General features: G+C 43.6%; 2 protein-coding genes across 2 annotated transcripts in view; one reads left to right on the top strand and one right to left on the bottom strand.

The window, feature by feature from the left end:
- Positions 1-2,267: 2,267 nt before the first annotated feature.
- On the top strand, positions 2,268-17,362 carry LOC111968057 (uncharacterized). The gene is made up of 8 exons (XM_023993587.2): positions 2,268-2,447; positions 4,435-4,620; positions 4,873-7,848; positions 7,980-8,186; positions 13,366-13,593; positions 15,234-15,406; positions 15,751-15,868; positions 16,059-17,362. Exons 1-8 carry the CDS (start codon positions 2,292-2,294, stop codon positions 16,260-16,262), a joined length of 4,248 nt encoding a protein of 1,415 aa, XP_023849355.1. The 5' UTR covers positions 2,268-2,291; the 3' UTR covers positions 16,263-17,362.
- LOC111968056 (zinc finger CCCH domain-containing protein 6) overlaps positions 16,789-19,728 on the bottom strand; it is a 16,534-nt gene continuing 13,594 nt past the window's right edge. The window contains exon 15 of the mRNA XM_023993586.2: positions 16,789-19,687. Within this exon, the coding sequence (XP_023849354.1) occupies positions 18,435-19,687 (1,253 nt within the window). The 3' untranslated portion in view covers positions 16,789-18,434. The remainder of the gene's footprint in view (positions 19,688-19,728) is intronic.

The following is a 19,728-nucleotide window of genomic DNA, read 5'->3' as shown; positions in this document are numbered from 1 at the left end:
ATGTTCAAGCTGTATATTTATCTATTGATACATTTTAGATTAAAACGAAGTTCTCTCTTTTTTTATCAAGAAATGTTCTCCCAGTTTGACGTTGTTATAGCTGTAGCGGTTTGCGGTGTATGGCACCCTCTTGTGGCAGACCGATGGTACTTTTCTCACAGTAAAAAGGGGGAAATGTCATCTGATACTGGTTGCCATGAAACACTCACATCAAGCACAGCGCTTCTCACTCAGTTGCGTCTAAATAATGAATGTGAGATGAAACAACTAGACTACAGCGCCTACTACATGCTGCAACAGTTGCAGACAGAGCTGTCATCCTCACAGGTAAATTCAGCATTTAATTTATTGAAAGCTTTCCTCTTCACTTATTAAGAAAATGAAAGTATTTAGTTAAAGGTACACAGCAATATGAGGACGAACGTGTTATGTTTGCTKCTTGTATAATGACAAACCAGGGTGTAGGTTTAAATACTTTTAATGAACATATACTTCAGCTAGAAAACTCTTTGTTTAGCCATGCAAGGCATGCAAGGCATTCTTCAACCACCTTCCCCCGCATAGCCTGCTGGGTAACGTAGTCTTAATGTTATTAACACATAACAATACATAAAGTAAACAGCATATTGGGTCAATTAACCCCAACTAGGAGAGTTGAAGCGCAAGGCTCAACTTCTCTGCTGTTTTGGTCTGGTGGCTACCACGCTACAACAGCGTGAAGTTAACCCGTGCACAGATACTAGAGTCTAGACTGTGAGAGAGCATCGAAAAGTCTTGCATCTCACTCATCGCAATTTCTGCGGCGCTGCTCGTGGCAACGTCATTCCGCTGGGTGTAACTTTAACATATTGTAATGAAACAGCAGGGAGCAAGTCTCAAACCCTCAACCTTCTAGACCGAAGTCCAGCGCGCTATCGACTGTGCCCCAAAAGTATGCTTTTGCGGCACAGTCGATAGTGCGCCGGACCTCGGGTTCGAAGGTCGAGGGTTTGAGACTTGCTCCCTGCTGTTTCATTACATTGGTGTCAGAAGTGATTGGACCTTGCATCCACGACAGTGCGTGTGCTTGGCCGGTGAGCGCGTTCCTGTAAGACGTAGAGTCGCAAGCTAGCGCGAGGACGCGCTCTTTGAAAGGAGGGAGTAGTGTAACGACCCTGTGTTTATAATTGCGGAAATCGACTTTGCCSCACGCATGCTTTTGCGCCACAGTCGATAGCGCGCCGGACCTCGGGCTCGAAGGTCGAGGGTTCGAGACCTGCTCCCCGCTGTTTCATTACAATATGTTTAGAAGTTGTTTATAAGGAGACCTACTGTAGTTACCAATGTTAAAAACACCTGCAAATACAAACTAATCAACATGATGGGCTATCTGTAACATTTGTAAATTAAACTTAATATAACATTACTAACCTCCTGGCCATCACTCCTGCAGTACCAGTGTCCAGGTATGGCATCTCTCCTGGACCAGGCTAGCCTGATAAAGACAGCTGCTATAGAGAAGGTGGTGGCCCCCATCGCAGTACACCTGGTCCACCTGGTTCTGCTGTGTGAGAGGGCAGAGGGGCTGGAGGGACCAGAGCAGTTCACCCAGCTAGAGGGAGAAGCACAGGCTGTGGCCAGAGCCACCATGAACATGGCCGCCATTGCCTACAGGTGGTGGGACCCTGCATTCCAATTCACTCTATCCTTTCTCTTAAAGTGTGTACTGCTTCCCTTGCATACATGTATTTAAACAACAAAGTACAGGTAGTCTATAATAAATATGGTTGAATATCCTTATAAAATATAATATACAGTAATAGTATTATTTGCTAGATTTATAATTTTAGGTTTTACTGTGTTCCCCAAATTTACAAGACAGGTATATTCTCTTGCTTCTACCTGGACTGGCTTCTTCTGGTCTAGCATGACACACATTTGTTGACTCCATCTGCTATTGCAAAACAGGAAGAATGTCTTATAGTCATCTGAGCAGGAATCGGTTAATTGAAGCCAGACTTTATTTTCTGAACTTAACAACATGCAAAGTTTGTCATGAACATCACATAGTGAAAAATATGAATACCATACAAAACTGTGAGTGCCCTGAGTAATAACAACAAGCCTGGAATCCAAACTGATATGCTCCATTTTACCAGAGCCTTTTATTGCATATAGAAATAGATGGCTCTGCTGATGGCTCATATCCATTTGGTTTCCAGGCTAAATAACAACAACATTAAATGAAAACCAGGCTGTTTTTTTTCTCTCGCTCTTTTCCAAGACGTTCAGAAGCCACAGATGATGAGGTAATGAGGACAGAGATGTCATCCCTAGTGGAGCCGATGACTGTGTCTGGACAGCATGTCCTCCTGGCAGCCCAGAAACTCAATATCCAGCCTGGCCTAGCCGAGCACAGAGAGGAGCTCATCACTGCAACACAGAATGTTCTGCTAGGAGTGGTCAAAGTACAGTAACATTAGCCTATGTAGTGACACTTTACTTAGTCTGCAGGTCTGCAGGTACAATCATGGCCAAAGTTTTTGAGAATGACACAAATATACATTTTCACAAAGTCTGCTGCCTCAATTTGTATGATGGCAGTTTGCATATACTCCAGAATGTTATGAAGAGTGATCAGATGAATTGCAATTAATTACAAAGTCCCTCTTTGTCATGCAAATGAACTGAATCGCAAAAAAACATTTCCACTGCTTTTCAGCACTGCCACAAAAGGACCAGCTGACATCATGTCAGTGATTCTCTCGTTAACACAGGTGTGAGTGTTGACGAGGACAAGGCTGGAGATCACTCTGTCATGCTGATTGAGTTCGAATAACAGACTGGAAGCTTCAAAAGGAGGGTGGTGCTTAGAATCATTGTTCTTCCTCTGTCAACCATGGTTACCTGCAAGGAAACACGTGCTGTCATCATTGCTTTGCACAAAAGGGCTTCACAGGCAAGGATATTGCTGCCAGTAAGATTGCACCTAAATCAACCATTTATCGGATCATCGAGAACTTCAAGGAGAGCGGTTCAATTGTTGTGAAGAAGACATCAGGGCGCCCAAGAAAATCCAGCAAGCGCCAGGACCATCTCCTAAAGTTGATTCAGCTGCGGGATCGGGGCACCACCAGTACAGAGCTTGCTCAGGAATGGCAGCAGGCAGGTGTGAGTGCATCTGCACGCGCAGTGAGGCGAAGACTTTTGGAGGATGGCCTGGTGTCAAGAAGGGCAGCAAAGAAGCCACTTCTCTCCAGGAAAAACATCAGGGACAGACTGATATTCTGCAAAGGTACAGGGATTGGACTGCTGAGGACTGGGGTAAAGTCATTTTCTCTGATGAATCCCCTTTCCGATTGTTTGGGGCATCTGGAAAAAGCTTGTCCGGAGAAGACAAGGTGAGCGCTACCATCAGTCCTGTGTCATGCCAACAGTAAAGCATCCTGAGACCATTCATGTGTGGGGTTGCTTCTCAGCCAAGGGAGTGGGCTCACTCACAATTTTGCCTAAGAACACAGCCATGTATAAAGAATGGTACCAACACATCCTCCGAGAGCAACTTCTCCCAACCATCCAGGAACAGTTCGGTGACGAACAATGCCTTTTCCAGCATGATGGAGCACCTTGCCATAAGGCAAAAGTGATAACTAAGTGGCTCGGGGAACAAATCACCATTATTTTGGGTCCATGGCCAGGAAACTTCCCAAACCTTAATCCAATTGAGAATTTGTGGTCAATCCTCAAGAGGCGGGTGGATAAACAAAAACCCACAAATTCTGACAAACTCCAAGCATTGATTATACAAGAATGGGCTGCCATCAGTCAGGATGTGGCCCAGAAGTTAATTGACAGCATGCCAGGGCGGATTGCAGAGGTCTTGAAGAAGGGTCAACACTGCAAATATTGACTCTTTGCATCAACTTCATGTAATTGTCAATAAAAGCCTTTGATTCTTATGAAATGCTTGTAATTATACTTCAGTATTCCATAGTAACATCTGACAAAAATATCTAAAGACACTGAAGCAGCAAACTTTGTGAAAATTAATATTTGTGTCATTCTCAAAACTTTTGGCCACGACTGTATACTGCGTTATGGTGAAGTTATAAGAATTGTTATGACTTGTCATTGTAAGACTTGTGATGAGCATGAATGAACCCATTAAAATGTGTTATAATCATTAACTGTTCTTCGTATATACAAACATATGAATATTATTAAACAACATACAGTATCTGTTTCCAGGTTGGTTCACATAGTCGTAGAACAACATATGTAATTGGAAAAATTACAACTATCTGAAAAATATGTGGAGAGTGTTCAAGAAAACCCTTTATAACCCTATAAAGCATGTTGTATAACATTATCATATTCATTATAAAATGTAATATTATTCAAGTAAACCCTCCAAAAATCGTAATTATCGATTATTTATATTTCTATGTCATCTAGATACTTTCAGTGGAAGATGATGCAACAGTGAGAAAGACCGTAGCGGCTGCAGACTGGGTGTTGGACTGCCTATCCTCTCTAGCTTCCTCCCTGGACATCCTGTCTCTACTGAAGGCCTTCCATCCGTTCACTGAGGCCCTAGTTCTCCTGAACAACCTGGTAGTGAAGCGGGCTGAAGCCCTGCAGGTAAGGGGAGGGAACGTGCTCAACTCTTAGCCTGGTCAAGCAGACTGATCGTTTCACTTCAATTGTCAATTGAAACAGAGTGTGAGCTATCGTGAGATCAGGCTACTCAACTCCATCCTCTTGTGTAAAATAATGAAAGGTTGTTTGCAGTCAACAGTCTGTAACAATGAAAAAAAGAGGACCAGCTAAGCACTCACTCAATGTACCTGTAGTTGCAATTGAAGTCTTTGTTTATCTTCTGTTTTCCTACAGGATCCTAGGCAGACGGAGCACTTGCACAACTCTTTGGACTCCTTGAGGAAATGCATCTCTATGCTTCACACGGCTATGGTCACCACTATCAAACACCCAACCAGTGAGCAGGCCCAAGCCTCCAAAACGTACATTCTGGACAAGGTGAAAAGCACTGTGAAAGACATTGTAACTACACTCGAGAGTTATTGCCGTAGAGGTGGTGTTGCCTTAGGTCCGTGTGGGTACTACATTGACAGGCGTGATGGTTTGATAAGGCTTCTGGCCAGTTCTTCCTCCTCTTCCTCGATCAGTAACGTTGACAGCCTCTTAAGAGATCTTGTGTTCCACTGCATGGTGGTGGCCAACTCCTCACAAAGGGAGCTTCAGCACTGTGTGGTGGATCATTGTCGACATGTCCTACATCTCTGGTCAGAAATGTCCAGGCTTGTAAAGCTTCCAGAGAATCCTGATGATGATAACCTGAAKCAGCATTTACAGAGTATCTGTTTTTCACTGATGCAGCAAATCCAGAATCTTGATAGTGCTATGATGACTGCAGTTCTATATCAAGTTCTGGACACGTTTGTTACAGGGTCAAGTCCACTCGAAGATCTGATGAATATGGTTGGACAAGTCTTGGAGAATGATTCAGTTGAAGAGTTGCCGGTAGATCCAGTTTCTATCCATGTATTGCTCATGGATCTTCTCTCACAGGCTGATAGGATGATACAGGTTGCAAGTTTCATCTCGGCTTTCGCCACGGATTCTAAGAGTCTAGAAAATGTGGAGAACTCAAGGGCATGCCTCACGCGTCTGAAGGCTGAGATCAAACCTCTCGCACTGGAGTTGGATAAAGACGGTTCAGACTTAGAGAACTGCTTTGAGGCCGTGCAGAAACTCCACGATCAGTGTGAGAGATGGGAAGAGGAGACCGGTCAGCTGCAGGATGCTCTTTGTGACATCATCGATGTTAGAGAATTCACTAGCTTGGCAGTTCACGAGATGGCTAACGACCAGTGTGGATGCGACGCGGCGTATAAAGCCCAGAACCACAAACTGTTCAGAAAGCATGCTGATGACCTTATCTCCCACACAAAACAGGTGGTTCACTCTGTTAGAAGACACGTAGACAAGAGTGACAACCCCATCTACCGCAATGGACTCCTAGTTCTGTTGAAACAGGTTGAAGCGTCACAGGCCAAAGTGGTCGGATCTGTCAGAGACATGTGCTCTGGTTCCAGTCTTGATGTGAATGTATACTCTGTCTTTTCAGATCACGCATTTGTGGTGATCCAGCACTTTAGAGTGTTAAGAGAAGGGCTGGATGGACAGCAACATCCACACCTCCTCAGTCCACTGCGAGAGGATGCACGCCAGAGCATAGTCTCATCCTCAGTCCAAGCAACCAATCAGGTTCAAGGATCAGCTATGGATCAGGAAATAAGAGACCTTGGCCTTCAGTTTCCTGTTCTAGATGTTTCAGAAAGGGATTCACCAGTTGAATGTAAAGTTGAGTTCTTAGAAAAAGAAATTAGAGAGCCTATGATGGCAGACAAAGACTTCAATGATGATTTAAAGGGGCCAGCTGTTTCAGGTGAAGCGAATCCAATCCCAAAGCCTCTTGATTTCGACCTTTTGCCCCTCTTGTATAAGGTTGTGACTGTGACTAAAGAAAAAGATGTAATAGTCCTCAGCAAAGCCTGTACAGGAGTTCTCAAGCTTTCAAATTGTTACGCTCAGGCTGCGAAAGAAGCTTCAACTATTGTTGACGCTGTCGATAGTCAGACATTGGATATCTTCAGATCAGAGTTAGTGGCCCTGACGCCTCAGTTAGTCCAGACAGCTCAGGAGACTGCAATGAGCTTAGCTATGAGCACGGACAGTCTCTACAAACACAGTACACTGTTCTCTGACCTGATCAACAACATCAGGAAAGTCCTCTTACCAGCTGCTGGAACCTGGTACCACGCCGTTTATTCAATGTTTCAAGGTCGTCCACGAAACATGTCAGCCACTGCCATTTCTCAGGAACTCAGCAAAGTCATGAGTTGGTGTGCCGATGTGGTGCAGCTGTTGACGTCGTCTGATATAACGCCACCAAGTGACTGTCAGGAGAGCTTTACAGTTTTGTACAGCAAGCTGAACAAAGCCCATAACAACACAAGAGAGCTGACAGAACTTGCTAGCTCATCAACATCAGGTCAGGCAGATGAACTTGAGGGGCCTTGTATTCTGTGGGCACTGTCAGTCCAAGTTTTACTGAATTCTTTGGATAAGATTTTAGGAACAAGGGAAACGTTGATGAGACAGTTGACCCCTCAGAAAAGGTTGGCGGCCATGTCCGAGAACTCACTGCGAATCCAAGAGGCAGCGAGACTGACTAGCGTGAATTGTAAAAGCGCCTACAAAGTGAAAACGTTGACACAACTTCAGGAGGAATTAAAGACTCTCACTGAGGCATACTTACAGGTAGCTGAGGACCTCTGCATTGTATCTCTCTCAGGCGTCCTCCAGTTTGCCAGGTCAGAAGTTCTACAAAGACAGCTTCTGATTAAAATGAGGGTGCTATCCGGCCACTTGAACAAAGCAAATAAGGACTATGTCACCGCAATTCAAAACATCGTAAACATTGCTTATAAGGCTTCCAAGCACCACAAAGATAACAAGACATCCAAGGAGGCCCAAGAAACATTTGAGACTGCTGCAGAGTTGCTTTTCGAGAACGCCAAAGCTGCTACCAAGAGCGTTGAAGACTGTTTCAACTACATTCGCAACCCTCGTGCTCGGATTAACCTGAGGTCCATCAACGATCATCTGTCCTTCCAGATCTCTGATATAGTGAGCCGAGCAAGGCTGGTAGTGGAGACCCACTGTGTCTACGACACTCTCAGTCTGGAGATCCAGATACAGTGCTGGTCGGCCAAGGCTCGCTTTTTAGCCGAGGAAATCTATAAGGTGGATGGGCTAAGCCAGGAGGCGAAGGAACACGTCAAGGTAGAGTTAACTTAGCTCTTTGTTGTTTATATTCCCCTTGTTTTCTTTGTTTAAAAGCACACACTGTAACACTTTGAGATTATTATACAAATAAAATCATGTTATAAAATGCATGTGTTATTATTATGAAGGTTGGTCTGCAGGGTGGAACACCAGGAGATTCCAAAGAAGGGATGACTGAGAGCAATCTTTCTCCTACTCTGAAGAAGCTTGATTACCAACCAGACATTGCACCCTGGCAGACAACCAATCCAGAGAATTTAAATACCACAGAACAGAATTCCAGTATCTGTGGTGCAACGCCCAAATATGAACCTGGGATGGCAACAAAACAATATGTGAGTATTGAATAGCTGATACTTTAAATATTTTAACTACATAGATACAAGATCATCTACTTTTGTGTTGTACGGTATTTGTGATTTTTCTGTGAGAATTATATTCACATTATATAGAGTATATACATTTGAAGTCGGAAGTTTACATACACTTAGGTTGGAGTCATTAAAACTTGTTTTTCAACCACTCCACAAATTTCTTGTTAACAAACTATAGTTTTGGCAAGTCGGTTAGGACATCTACTTTGTGCATGACTGTAACGGCTTTCTTCTGTGGACGAAGGAGAGGACCAAAGCGCAGCGCGGTTAGTGTTCAACATGTTTAATAACGACAATAAACATGAACACTACAAAAATACAAAACAATAAATGTGAAAAACCAAAACAGTCCTATCTGGTGCATAGACACAAAGACAGAAGACAACCACCCACAAAACCCAACACAAAACAGGCTACCTAAATATGGCTCCCAATCAGAGACAAACGACTAACACCTGCCTCTGATTGGGAACCATATTAGGCCAAACACAGAAACAGGAAAACTAGACAAACAACATAGAATGCCCACTCAGCTCACGTCCTGACCAACACTAAAACAAAGAAAACACAAAAGAACTATGGTCAGAACGTGACAATGACACAAGTAATTTTTAGAGCAATTGTTTACAGACAGATTATTTCACTTATAATGCACTGTATCACAATTCCAGTGGGTCAGAGGTTTACATACACTAATTTGACTGTGCCTTTAAACAGCTTGGAAAATTCCAGAAAATTATGTCATGGCTTTAGAAGCTTCTGATAGGCTAATTGACATAATTTGAGGTGTACTTGTGGATTTATTTCAAGGCCTACCTTCAAACTCAGTGCCTCTTTGCTTGACATCATGGGAAAATCAAAAGAAATCAGCCAATACCTCTGAAAAGAAATTGTAGACCTCCACAAGTCTGGTTCATCCTTGGGAGCTATTTCCAAACACCTGAAGGTACCACGTTCATCTGTACAAACAATAGTACGCAAGTATAAACACCATGGGACAACACAGCCGTCATAACGCTCAGGAAGGYGACGTGTTCTGTCTCCTAGAGATGAACGTACTTTGGTGCGAAAAGTGCAAATCAATCCCAGAACAACAGCAAAGGACCCTGTGAAGATGCTGGAGGAAACGGGTACAAAAGTATCTATATCCACAGTGAAACGAGTTCTATATCGACATAACCTGAAAGGCACCTCAGCAAGGAAGAAGTCACTGCTCCAAAACCACCATAAAAAAGCCAGGCTACGGTTTGCAACTGCACAAAGATCATACTTTTCGGAAAAATGTCCTCTAGTCTGATGAAACAAAAATAGAACTGTTTGGCCATAATGACCATCATTATGTTTGGAGGAAAAAGGGGGGGTGGCTTGCAAGCCGAAGAACACCATCCCAACCGTGAAGTACGGGTGTGGCAGCATCATGTTGTGGGGGTGCTTTGCTGCAGGAGGGACTGATGCCCTTCACAAAATGGATGGCATCATGAGGCTGGAAAATTATGTTGATATATTGAGGCAACATCTCAAGACATCAGTCAGGAAGTTCAAGCTTGGTCACAAATGGMTCTTCCAAATGGACAATGACCCCAAGCATACTTCCAAAGTTGTGGCAAAATGGCTTAAGGACAACAAAGTCAAGGTATTGGAGTGGCCATCACAAAGCCCTGATCTCAATCATATAGAAAATTTGTGGGCAGAACTGAAAAAGCGAGCAAGGAGGCCTACAAACCTGACTCAGTTACACCAGCTCTGTCAGGAGGAATGGGCCAAAATTCACCAAAATTATTGTGAGAAGCTTGTGGAAGGCTACCTGAAACATTTGACCCAAGTTAAACAATTTAAAGGCAATGCTACCAAATACTAATTGAGTGTATGTAAACATCTGACCCACTGGGAATGTGATGAAAGAAATGAAAGCTGAAATAAATCATTCTCTCTTCTATTATTCTAACATTTCACATTCTTAAAATAAAGTGGTGATCCTAACTGACCTACGACAGGGAATTTTTACTGGGATTAAATGTCAAGAATTGTGAAAAACTGAGTTTAAATGTATTTGGCTAAGGTTTATGTAAACTTCCGACTTCAACTGTACATTAGATTATATATACAGTGCACATTTATTGAAAATAAAAAACAGATACCTTATTTTCATAAGTATTCAGACCCTTTGCTATGAGACTCAAAATTGTGCTCAGGTGCATCCTGCATCCATTGATTATTCCTGAGATGTTTCTACAACTTGATTGGAGTCCACATGTGGTAAATTCAATTGATTGGACATGATTTTGAAAGACACACACTATTTTAGGTCCCACAGTTGACAGTGCATGTCAGAGCAAAAACCAAGCCATGAGGTTGAATGAATTGTCGCAGAGCTCCGAGACAGGATTGTGTCGAGGCACAGATCTGGGGAAGAGTACCAAAAAAATTCTGCAGCATTGAAGGTCCCCAAGAACACAGTGYCCTCCATCATTCTTAAATGGAAGAAGTTTGGAACCATTAAGACTCTTCCTAGAGCTGGCCGCCCAGCCAAACTGATTAATCAGGGGAGAAGGGCCTTAGTCAGGGAGGTGACCATGAACCCGATAGTCTCTRTGACAGAGCTCCATAGTTCCTCTGTGGAGATGGGAGAACCTTCCAGAAGGACAACCATCTCTGCAGCACTCGACCAATCATGCCTTTATGGTAGAGTAGCCAAACGGAAGCTACTCCTTAGTAAAAGGCACATGACAGCCTGCTTGGACTTTGCCAAAAGACACCTAAAGGACTCTCCGACCATGAGAAACAAGATTCTCTGTTCTGATGAAACCAAGATTGAACTACAGTGGGGAGAACAAGTATTTGATACACTGCCGATTTTGAAGGTTTTCCTACTTACAAAGCATGTAGAGGTCTGTAATTTTTATCATAGGTACACTTCAACTGTGAGAGACGGAATCTAAAACAAAAATCCAGAAAATCACATTGTATGATTTTTAAGTAATTAAATTGCATTTTATTGCGTGACATAAGTATTTGATCACCTACCAACCAGTAAGAATCGGCACTCACAGACCTGTTAGTTTTTCTTTTAGAAGCCCTCCTGTTCTCCACTCATTACCTGTATTAACTGCACCTGTTTGAACTTGTTACCTGTATAAAAGACACCTGTACACACACTCAAACAGACTCCAATCTCTCCACAATGCCAAGACCAGAGAGCTGTGTAAGGACATCAGGGATAAAATTGTAGACCTGCACAAGGCTGGGATGGGCTACAGGACAATAGGCAAGCAGCTTGGTGAGAAGGCAACAACTGTTGGCGCAATTATTAGAAATGGAAGATGTTCAAGATGACGGTCAAACACCCTCGGTCTGGGGCTCCATGCAAGATCTCACCTCGTGGGGCATCAATGATCATAAGGAAGGTGAGGGATCAGCCCAGAACTACACGGCAGGACCTGGTCAATGACCTGAAGAGAGCTGGACCACAGTCTCAAAGAAACCATTAGTAACACACTACGCTGTCATGGATTGAAATCCTGCAGCGCACGCAAGGTCCCCCTGCTCAAGCCAGCGCATGTCCAGGCCCGTCTGAAGTTTGCAATGACCATCTGGATGATCCAGAGGAGGAATGGAGAGAGGTCATGTGGTCTGATGAGACAAAAATAGAGCTTTTTGGTCTAAACTCCACTCGCCGTGTTTGGAGGAAGAAGAAGGTTGAGTACAACCCCAAGAACACCCTCCCAACCGTGAAGCATGGAGGTGGAAACATCATTCTTTGGGGATGCTTTTCTGCAAAGGGACAGGACGACTGCACCGTATTGAGGGGAGGATGATGGGGCCATGTATCGCGAGATCTTGGCCAAAAACCTCCTCCCTCAGTAAGAGCATTGAAGATGGGTCGTGGCTGGATCTTCCAGCATGACAACGACCCGAAACACACAGCCAGGGCAACTAAGGAGTGGCTCCGTAAGAAGCACTCTCAAGGTCCTGGAGTGCCAGCCAGTCTCCAGACCTGAACCCAATAGAAAATCTTTGGAGGAGCTGAACGTCCGTATTGCCCACCGACAGCCCGAACCTGAAGGATCTGGAGAAGGTATGTATGGAGGAGTGGGCCAAAATCCCTGCTGCAGTGTGTGCAAACCTGGTCAATAACTACAGGAAACGTATGATCTTTGTAATTGCAAACAAAGCGTTTCTGTACCAAATATTAAGTTCTGCTTTTCTGATGTATCAAATACTTATGTCATGCAATAAAATGCAAATTAATTACTTAAAAATCATACAATGTGATCTTCTGGATTTTTGTTTTAGATTCCGTCTCTCAGAGTTGAAGTGTACCTATGATAAAAATTACAGACCTCTACATGCTTTGTAAGTAGGAAAACCTTCAAAATCGGCAGTGTATCAAATACTTGTTCTCCCCACTGTATTTGGCCTGAATGCCAAGCGTCACGTCTGGAGGAAACCTGGCACCATCCCTACTGTGAAGCATGGTGGTGGCAACATCATGCTGTGGGGGTGTTTGTCAGCAGCAGGGACTGGGAGACTAGTCAGGATCGAGGGAAAGATGAACGGAGCAAAGTACAGAGAGATCCTTGATGAAAACCTGCTCCAGAGCACTCAGGAACCCCGACTGGGGTGAAGGTTCACCTTCCAACAGGACAACAACCCTAAGCACACAGCCAAGACAATGCAGGCGTGGCTTCCGGGCAAGTCTCAATGTCCTTGAGTGGCCCAGCCAGAGCCCGGACTTCAACCCGATCTAACATTTCTGGAGAGACCTGAAAATAGCTGTGCAGCGACGCTCCCCATCCAACCTGACAGAGCTTGAGAAGATCTGCAGAGAAGAATGGGATAAACTCCCCAAATAAAGGTGTGCCAAGCTTATCGCATCATACACAAGACTCAAGGCTGTAATCGCTGCCAAAAGTTATTCAACAAAGTACTGAGCAAATGGTTTGAGTACTTATGTAAATGTAATATTTCAGTTTAATTTTTTTTGCTATGTTATTATGAGGTATTGTGTGTAGATTGATGAGGGGGAAAAAACTATTTAATTAATTTTAGAATAAGGATGTAAGGTAACAAAATGTGGAAAAAGTAAAGGGTTCTGAATACTTTCCAAATGCACTGTATACGTTCACATCTTTCTTTGCAGGATGCCCCAAGGTCTGCATTCTTCAGAGACACCCTATCCCTGACTTACTACACCCCTTCCCTCACCTACACCACAATCACCCCATCTCTTACCTACACCGCCTTGTTCCTCAAACAAGAGACAGACAGGTGGGATGCTCGGGGCAACCGTATCGTCCAGGTAACCAGGGAGATTGCAGACCAGATCTACCACATGGCCCAGTACCTGAGGAGGAAAGGGCCCATACTGGTAATGGCAATCAATCAATCAATATATATATTTTTCACAAACTCGATAGGTGCAGTGAAATGTGTGGTTTTACAGGGTCAGCCATAGTAGTAAGGCGCCCCTGGAGCAAATTAGGGTTAAGTGCCTTGCTCAATGGCACGTCGACAGATTTATCACCTTGTCGGCTCAGATATTTAATCTTTTGGTTACTGGCCCACGGGCAAGGTGGTTTAATTTATTTATTTTCATGGTTGGACATAAAAGACTGTAAAAACACAGGAAATCAGCTCCAAGTGATTTTAATTTAACAAATCTGTTCCCAAGTATTCCCAAACATAATCGAGAGACACGTGATCGTATATAAATGTAATCAATGTTATAGTGAAATATTATATCTGTTTGGGCTTCTTGCAGTCAATTTGCAGTCTACAAATTATTTGTAACTATGCTCTAACCGCTAGGCTACCTTACACCAATAATCAATCTGTTTATTGTATTTAGTGCAGTCAGGACGAATTCTGAATGCCTGAATATTTGCTATTTATTTGTCCGGATTAAGCATTTTCTTAAAAGTATATGGACACCCCTTCAAATGAATGGATTCAACTATTTCAGCCGCACCGTCATAGGGTGCCACCTTTCCAACAAGTCAGTTTTCACATTTCTGCCCTGCTAGAACTGCCCCGGTCAATTGTAAGTGATGTTATTCTGAAGGGGAAACATCTAGGAGCAACAACGGCTCAGCTGCGAAGTGGTAGGCCACATAAGCTCACATAACGGGACTGCCGAGTGCTGAAGCGCGTAGCGTGCAAAAATTGTCTGTCCTCGGTTGCAACACTCACTATCGAGTTCCAAACTGCCTCTGGAAGCAACGTCAGCACAAGAACTGTTCGTCGGCAGCTTCATGAAATGGGTTTCCATGTCAGAGCAGCCGCACACAGGACTAAGATCACCATYCGCAAAGCCAAACATTGGCTGGAGTGGTGTAAAGCTCGTCGCCATTGGACTCTGGAGCAGTGGAAACGCGTTCTCTGGAGTGATGAATCACGCTTCACCATCAGTCAGACGGACGAATCTGGGTTTGGCGGATGCCAGGAGAACGCCACCTGGCCAAATGCATAGTGCCAACTGTGGAGGAGGAATAATGATCTGGGGCTGTTTTTCATGGTTCGGGCTAGGCCCCTTAGTTCCAGTGAAGGGAAATCTTAACGCTGCAGCATACAATGCCATTCTAGATTATTCTGGCTTCCAACTTTGTGGCAACAGTTTGGGGAAGGCCCTTTCCTGTTTCATCATGACAATGCCCCTGTGCACAAAGAGGTCCATACAGAAATGTTTTGTCAAGATCGGTGTGGAAGAACTTGACTGACCTACACTGAGCCCTGACCTCAACCCCATCGAACACCTTTGGGATGAATTGGAACGTCGACTGTGAGCCATGCCTAATCGCCCAACCTCACTAATGCTCTTGTGGCTGAATGGAAGCAAGTCCCCGCAGCAATGTTCCAACATCTAGTGGAAATGTTTCCCTGAAGAGTGGAGGCTGTTATAGCAGCAAAGGGGGGACCAACTCCATATTAATGCACATGATTTTGGAATGAGGTGTTTGACGAGCAAGTGTCCACATACTTATGGACATGTAGTGTTGATCTATATTACAGAGCAAAGAGATGTTTGTCAGCACAGCAAAAGGCGTGGTCTCGAATTGCCAATACATCACCCACTTTGTGAAGGTCATATCAAACCACTGTCTGGACAAACAGTGTACTGCTGAACTGTCTCTCAGAGTGGAACAGATTCTCACCATCACCAACCAACTCACTATCATCTCCAGGTGAGCGATCAATCATTCAAACCAATCAATTCAATGTATTTATGAAACACCTTTTACCCCAGCAGATGTATTACAATATAGACAACTTATGTAGACGTTACCTTCCCAACAAGAAACATTTTGCCTTATGGAATAGCAGTCCAAATACCTGAATATAACTTGTGGGAGTCCCTCAAGGGTCCATACTTGGTCCCTTCCTATTCTAATTTACATCAATGATCTTCACCTCGTTTCCAGTTCTGTATTTTTCATCCTGTTCACTGATAACAATAATGTATTTATATTATACAAACATCCACAGAATCTAATATCCTAAATTAGATCAGAATCATCTATTTCCACAGTGTTAATGCATTGACCCCAGGAAGCAAGTCTTCAGATGAGATCCTTGTGAAGAATGCCCAGAACCTGCTTCAGATAGTTCTGCATGGGGTCAGAGCAGCAGAGACAGCCTGCATCAAGGTAATAACCACTACCGGGAGATGTACAGATTCACTGTGGGAGATGTATACATTCCCTGCCCCATAAATGTATGGATTCCCTGGTAAACCTGTACATTTACAATTGATAGGGAATGTATAMATTTCCTGGTAAATGTATAGATTTCCCGATTTTACACATTTACCATAACAGATAGCAATCTGCCAAACAGGGTTTGAGACAGCCGGAGCCCAACTCAGATGGGGTGGAGGCAGCAGCGCTCTGTTTCCAGTGGAAGAGGAACCTACAAATGCACCGAGCCCAGCAGAACTGTAACTCAGACACGGATGATCTTGGCCTGAGGAGAACCTCCCAGCACAGAGAATCCCCCAGCCTGGCCCCTCCTATGCACATACAGAAGCAGGGATTCAAGTGAACGTGTCAAACCCCATGGACTGGACACCAGGAACTACTTGTTGCTACCATGTAAACATATGGATCATGTCCACGGGACACACAACTTTGGGGAAATGTAATGAAATAAGACTTCCAGTGTCCAGCACTTTGTTCCTATGACAAAGGTTTTGTGACCACATTTCGTAAAATACTAGATATGTTAGCAAGCACATGATGTGCAATGCATTACACTTCACAGAAATGTTTGGCTGTAAAGGCTATTTTGAAAATACCAAAAAGCTTAATATCAAGGAATGTGAATTTGAAATATTTTGGACATCAGAGCAATCTTGAGGGAATCCTATTTGTGTCAGAAAAGGATGTTCATATGATAGGTAAGATATACAAAACCTGCAGAGAGCCTATCCGACTGACAATCTCGGACAAAAAAATATAATCTATTGTAACCAAGACTAAAAAATAACTGATATTGGTACAAGATTGAGGGAATGTTGGAACATAACTAACGAAATTACAGTTAACAAAAATGTACGCTTAATCCAGTATAAACTAATGTTTTAAATTTATTACACGAGACAAAATTCACAAATTCTACAGCACAATGGCAGAGTCATGTCTTAAGTGTAAAACGAACAATGACTCAATAATTCATGCCTTCTGGGAATGCTATAAAGTCCCAAAGTTATTGGCAGAGTTAGAAAGTTGTCTGTCAGAAGTATTACAATGTAAATGTACTTTTAATCTATCTGTCTGCATATTTCAAGACATGGCATATGAGGGTGCAGTGAGATACCCGATGGGTTGGACGATATTTTTCTCGTCAATTATCTTGAAAAAAACGTATACTTACAAACTGGAAATCAACCAATCCTCCATCGTTAACACAATGGAAAAGTAAAATCCTTTATTATCTAAATGTTGAAAGTGGTGGGTGAAGGAGAAACAAAATGATGCAGTTTGAGGCCATGTGGTCTGGCGGAGAGTGTTGCTGGAGATGGGGGTGTGAGAGAGAGTGGTTCTAGGCAGGGCTGATGTTGTGGATGTTTGTGACTGTATATTGTTGTTTGCATATGGATGTTATGTATTGAGAAAAAAAGAAGGGAAAAAAGAGGAATATAAGTAATGTACATGTCCTTTGGCTATACATAAATAGATCTCACAACATAAAGATGTCATATATGGATTATTATTTTTAAGACACTGCTTAAAAAGGCATTTCAACATGATGAGCATCTTTGAGTTTGACCGTTTAGACAATATTTGATCAACCATATTGACATTATAAAACAAAACAAACATGACATAACCCAGATTACACCATTCATAAAAAACACTGCGTTTATGATACAAAACAAGCCATTTAAAATGTGACCTAATAGCATATAATAAAAATAAGTTCAATTCAGTCAATCTCAAATGTAGCACCATACATAATCACACAAAATGGACCAAATGAAACCCATGTTACACCCACTTTCAATATTCTTATTTCTTAACCACCATAGTGAGCATGGAACACAAATGTAAAAGTGTCTGTAAATAATATTAAAATATAAGATCAAAAGGAAAAATAACTGAGATTCTAGGTTTACTTAGTGTTCTGGTATATAGGACTGTATTGTTTGTTTTTTAAATGTTCATTTTTTTCAAAGGGTGTAGACCTAGCCGAAAATACTGTACTGTTTCATAAAAAAAACATTTTAATACAGTTCCTTAATATTACATATTTTGATATGAAAGTTAAACCCTTAATACTGTCCATATCTTAACTCCCTTTCAAAGACCAATAACATCCCTATAGACTTAAGATAGTTATACTGTACATAAACCAAGTCTTTGCACAGCCAGCATCTACCCTACTGTCTATGCTGCCATGACTGGTAGCCTTATACTGTATAATAACATGATCAAATGTCTGTGTCTTGAAGCGACAGACAGGGACTATCTCTATCAATGTACAATACATTTAGTGACAAGTGAGTCTATTCTCAACAGATCCTGTAGAACAGACAGTTTTATATACAGGTGAAATAAATATGTAAAGCTCAATAATAATGATACATACAAGATTCTAATAAATGTACAGAACATACAGTATATTTTACTAGGTTGTCAATATATTTAGAAACATTGCAACACAGGAGTGTTTTTATATATTTCAAAATAGGAGTATTTACTGACTGATGAGTATTTATTGACTGAAAGGGGAGGCAGTGGGGTCGAAGGTCTTGAATACGTCTTTCAGCGGCCTATCGTCTTCTGTCTCCTCCTTCTCCTTTGCTTCCTCCATCTTCTCCTCCTCTTCTCCCTTCTCCAGCTCCTTCTCCTCCTGCTGCTTGGTCTCCTTCTCTACCTGTTTGACCTGTCTGGGGTCTGTGTAGGGGGGCCTGATCAGGCCTGCCAGGGCCTGGATGGGTAGGTGGTGGACCGCGGGGGCGGAGGATTTGACTGGGGAGCTGGGAGGCTCCGACCCTGACGTTGTCACTGTAGGAGCAGAGGAGAGGGTAGGAGGTGGACGACTTTTGGACCCAGACCCATCCATGGCGGTCTCGGTACCGCCCTTGACATCCTGTGTGGATACAGACCCTCCAGATCGCTGGGTTGGCGAGAGCGAGGATGATGGTGGAGTTTTAGTGTTGGTGTTTTCTCTCTTGGCTGGTAGTTTGAGGATCCCAGTCTTCCTCTGGGGCTCTGTCTCYTCCCGCTGGCCCAGTTGCGGTGCCTGGTTTCTGGGGTCATAAAGGCTGATGCCCCCTAGCAGGGTGGAGGTGGTGGGGCTCTCTAACCCACCACCGGAGGAGGACAGACGCCCTGGGGCGTACGGACACAGCTTCTCTGGCTTCTCAGCCTCAGATTTAGATGGAGCTGGCGCCGGGGCTGAAAATGTTAACGTAGTGGTTTTGGAGGAAGAGGTTCCACTAGCACTGCTCCTCTGCAACCTGGGGTCTCCTCCAGCACCACCTCCTCTCTCCGTCTCCCTCAGGATAGGGAGCTTAGTGTCCACACTACCTGACCGACCTATCCGAGGGTCCACACCCAGGGCCTTGTGTTGCCTGGGATCCAACAACCTCTCTGTTGACCCCCTGGGCTCCAGTGTCCTGGAGGGGAGCCTGCCTAGTCCAACCCCCACACCCAGCACACCCTCCTTCAGACGGGCAGCGACCAGGCGAGGGTCCATGTGTGGAGGGGTGGTGGAGGTGGTTATGGTGGAGTGGTCAGGGGATAAAGTCCTGGTCCTATTGTTGGTTCGGTTCATCTGTGCGTCAGCGATGAGGGGCGGTAGAGGTAGATTGATGGAGTGCTCCTGTTTGGGCACGAGTGAGGGGATGAGATCCTCAGCCGACCAGACCACGGTTGAGGCGTAGGCCGGGCGCTGTAACACAACGTCTACACGGATGTGGCTGAACTGCTGCAGCTGGCAGCGTGGGTCGCGGAGCATCACCCCTAAAAGTTAATTTCATCAACATTTGAAATATTGTTATGGA

This window comes from Salvelinus sp. IW2-2015, linkage group LG8 (assembly GCF_002910315.2).
Source record: "Salvelinus sp. IW2-2015 linkage group LG8, ASM291031v2, whole genome shotgun sequence".
Classification (NCBI taxonomy): Eukaryota; Metazoa; Chordata; class Actinopteri; order Salmoniformes; family Salmonidae; genus Salvelinus; species Salvelinus sp. IW2-2015.
Note: the sequence above shows the minus strand (reverse complement) of the source record. Positions and strands in the feature narration are given on the sequence as shown.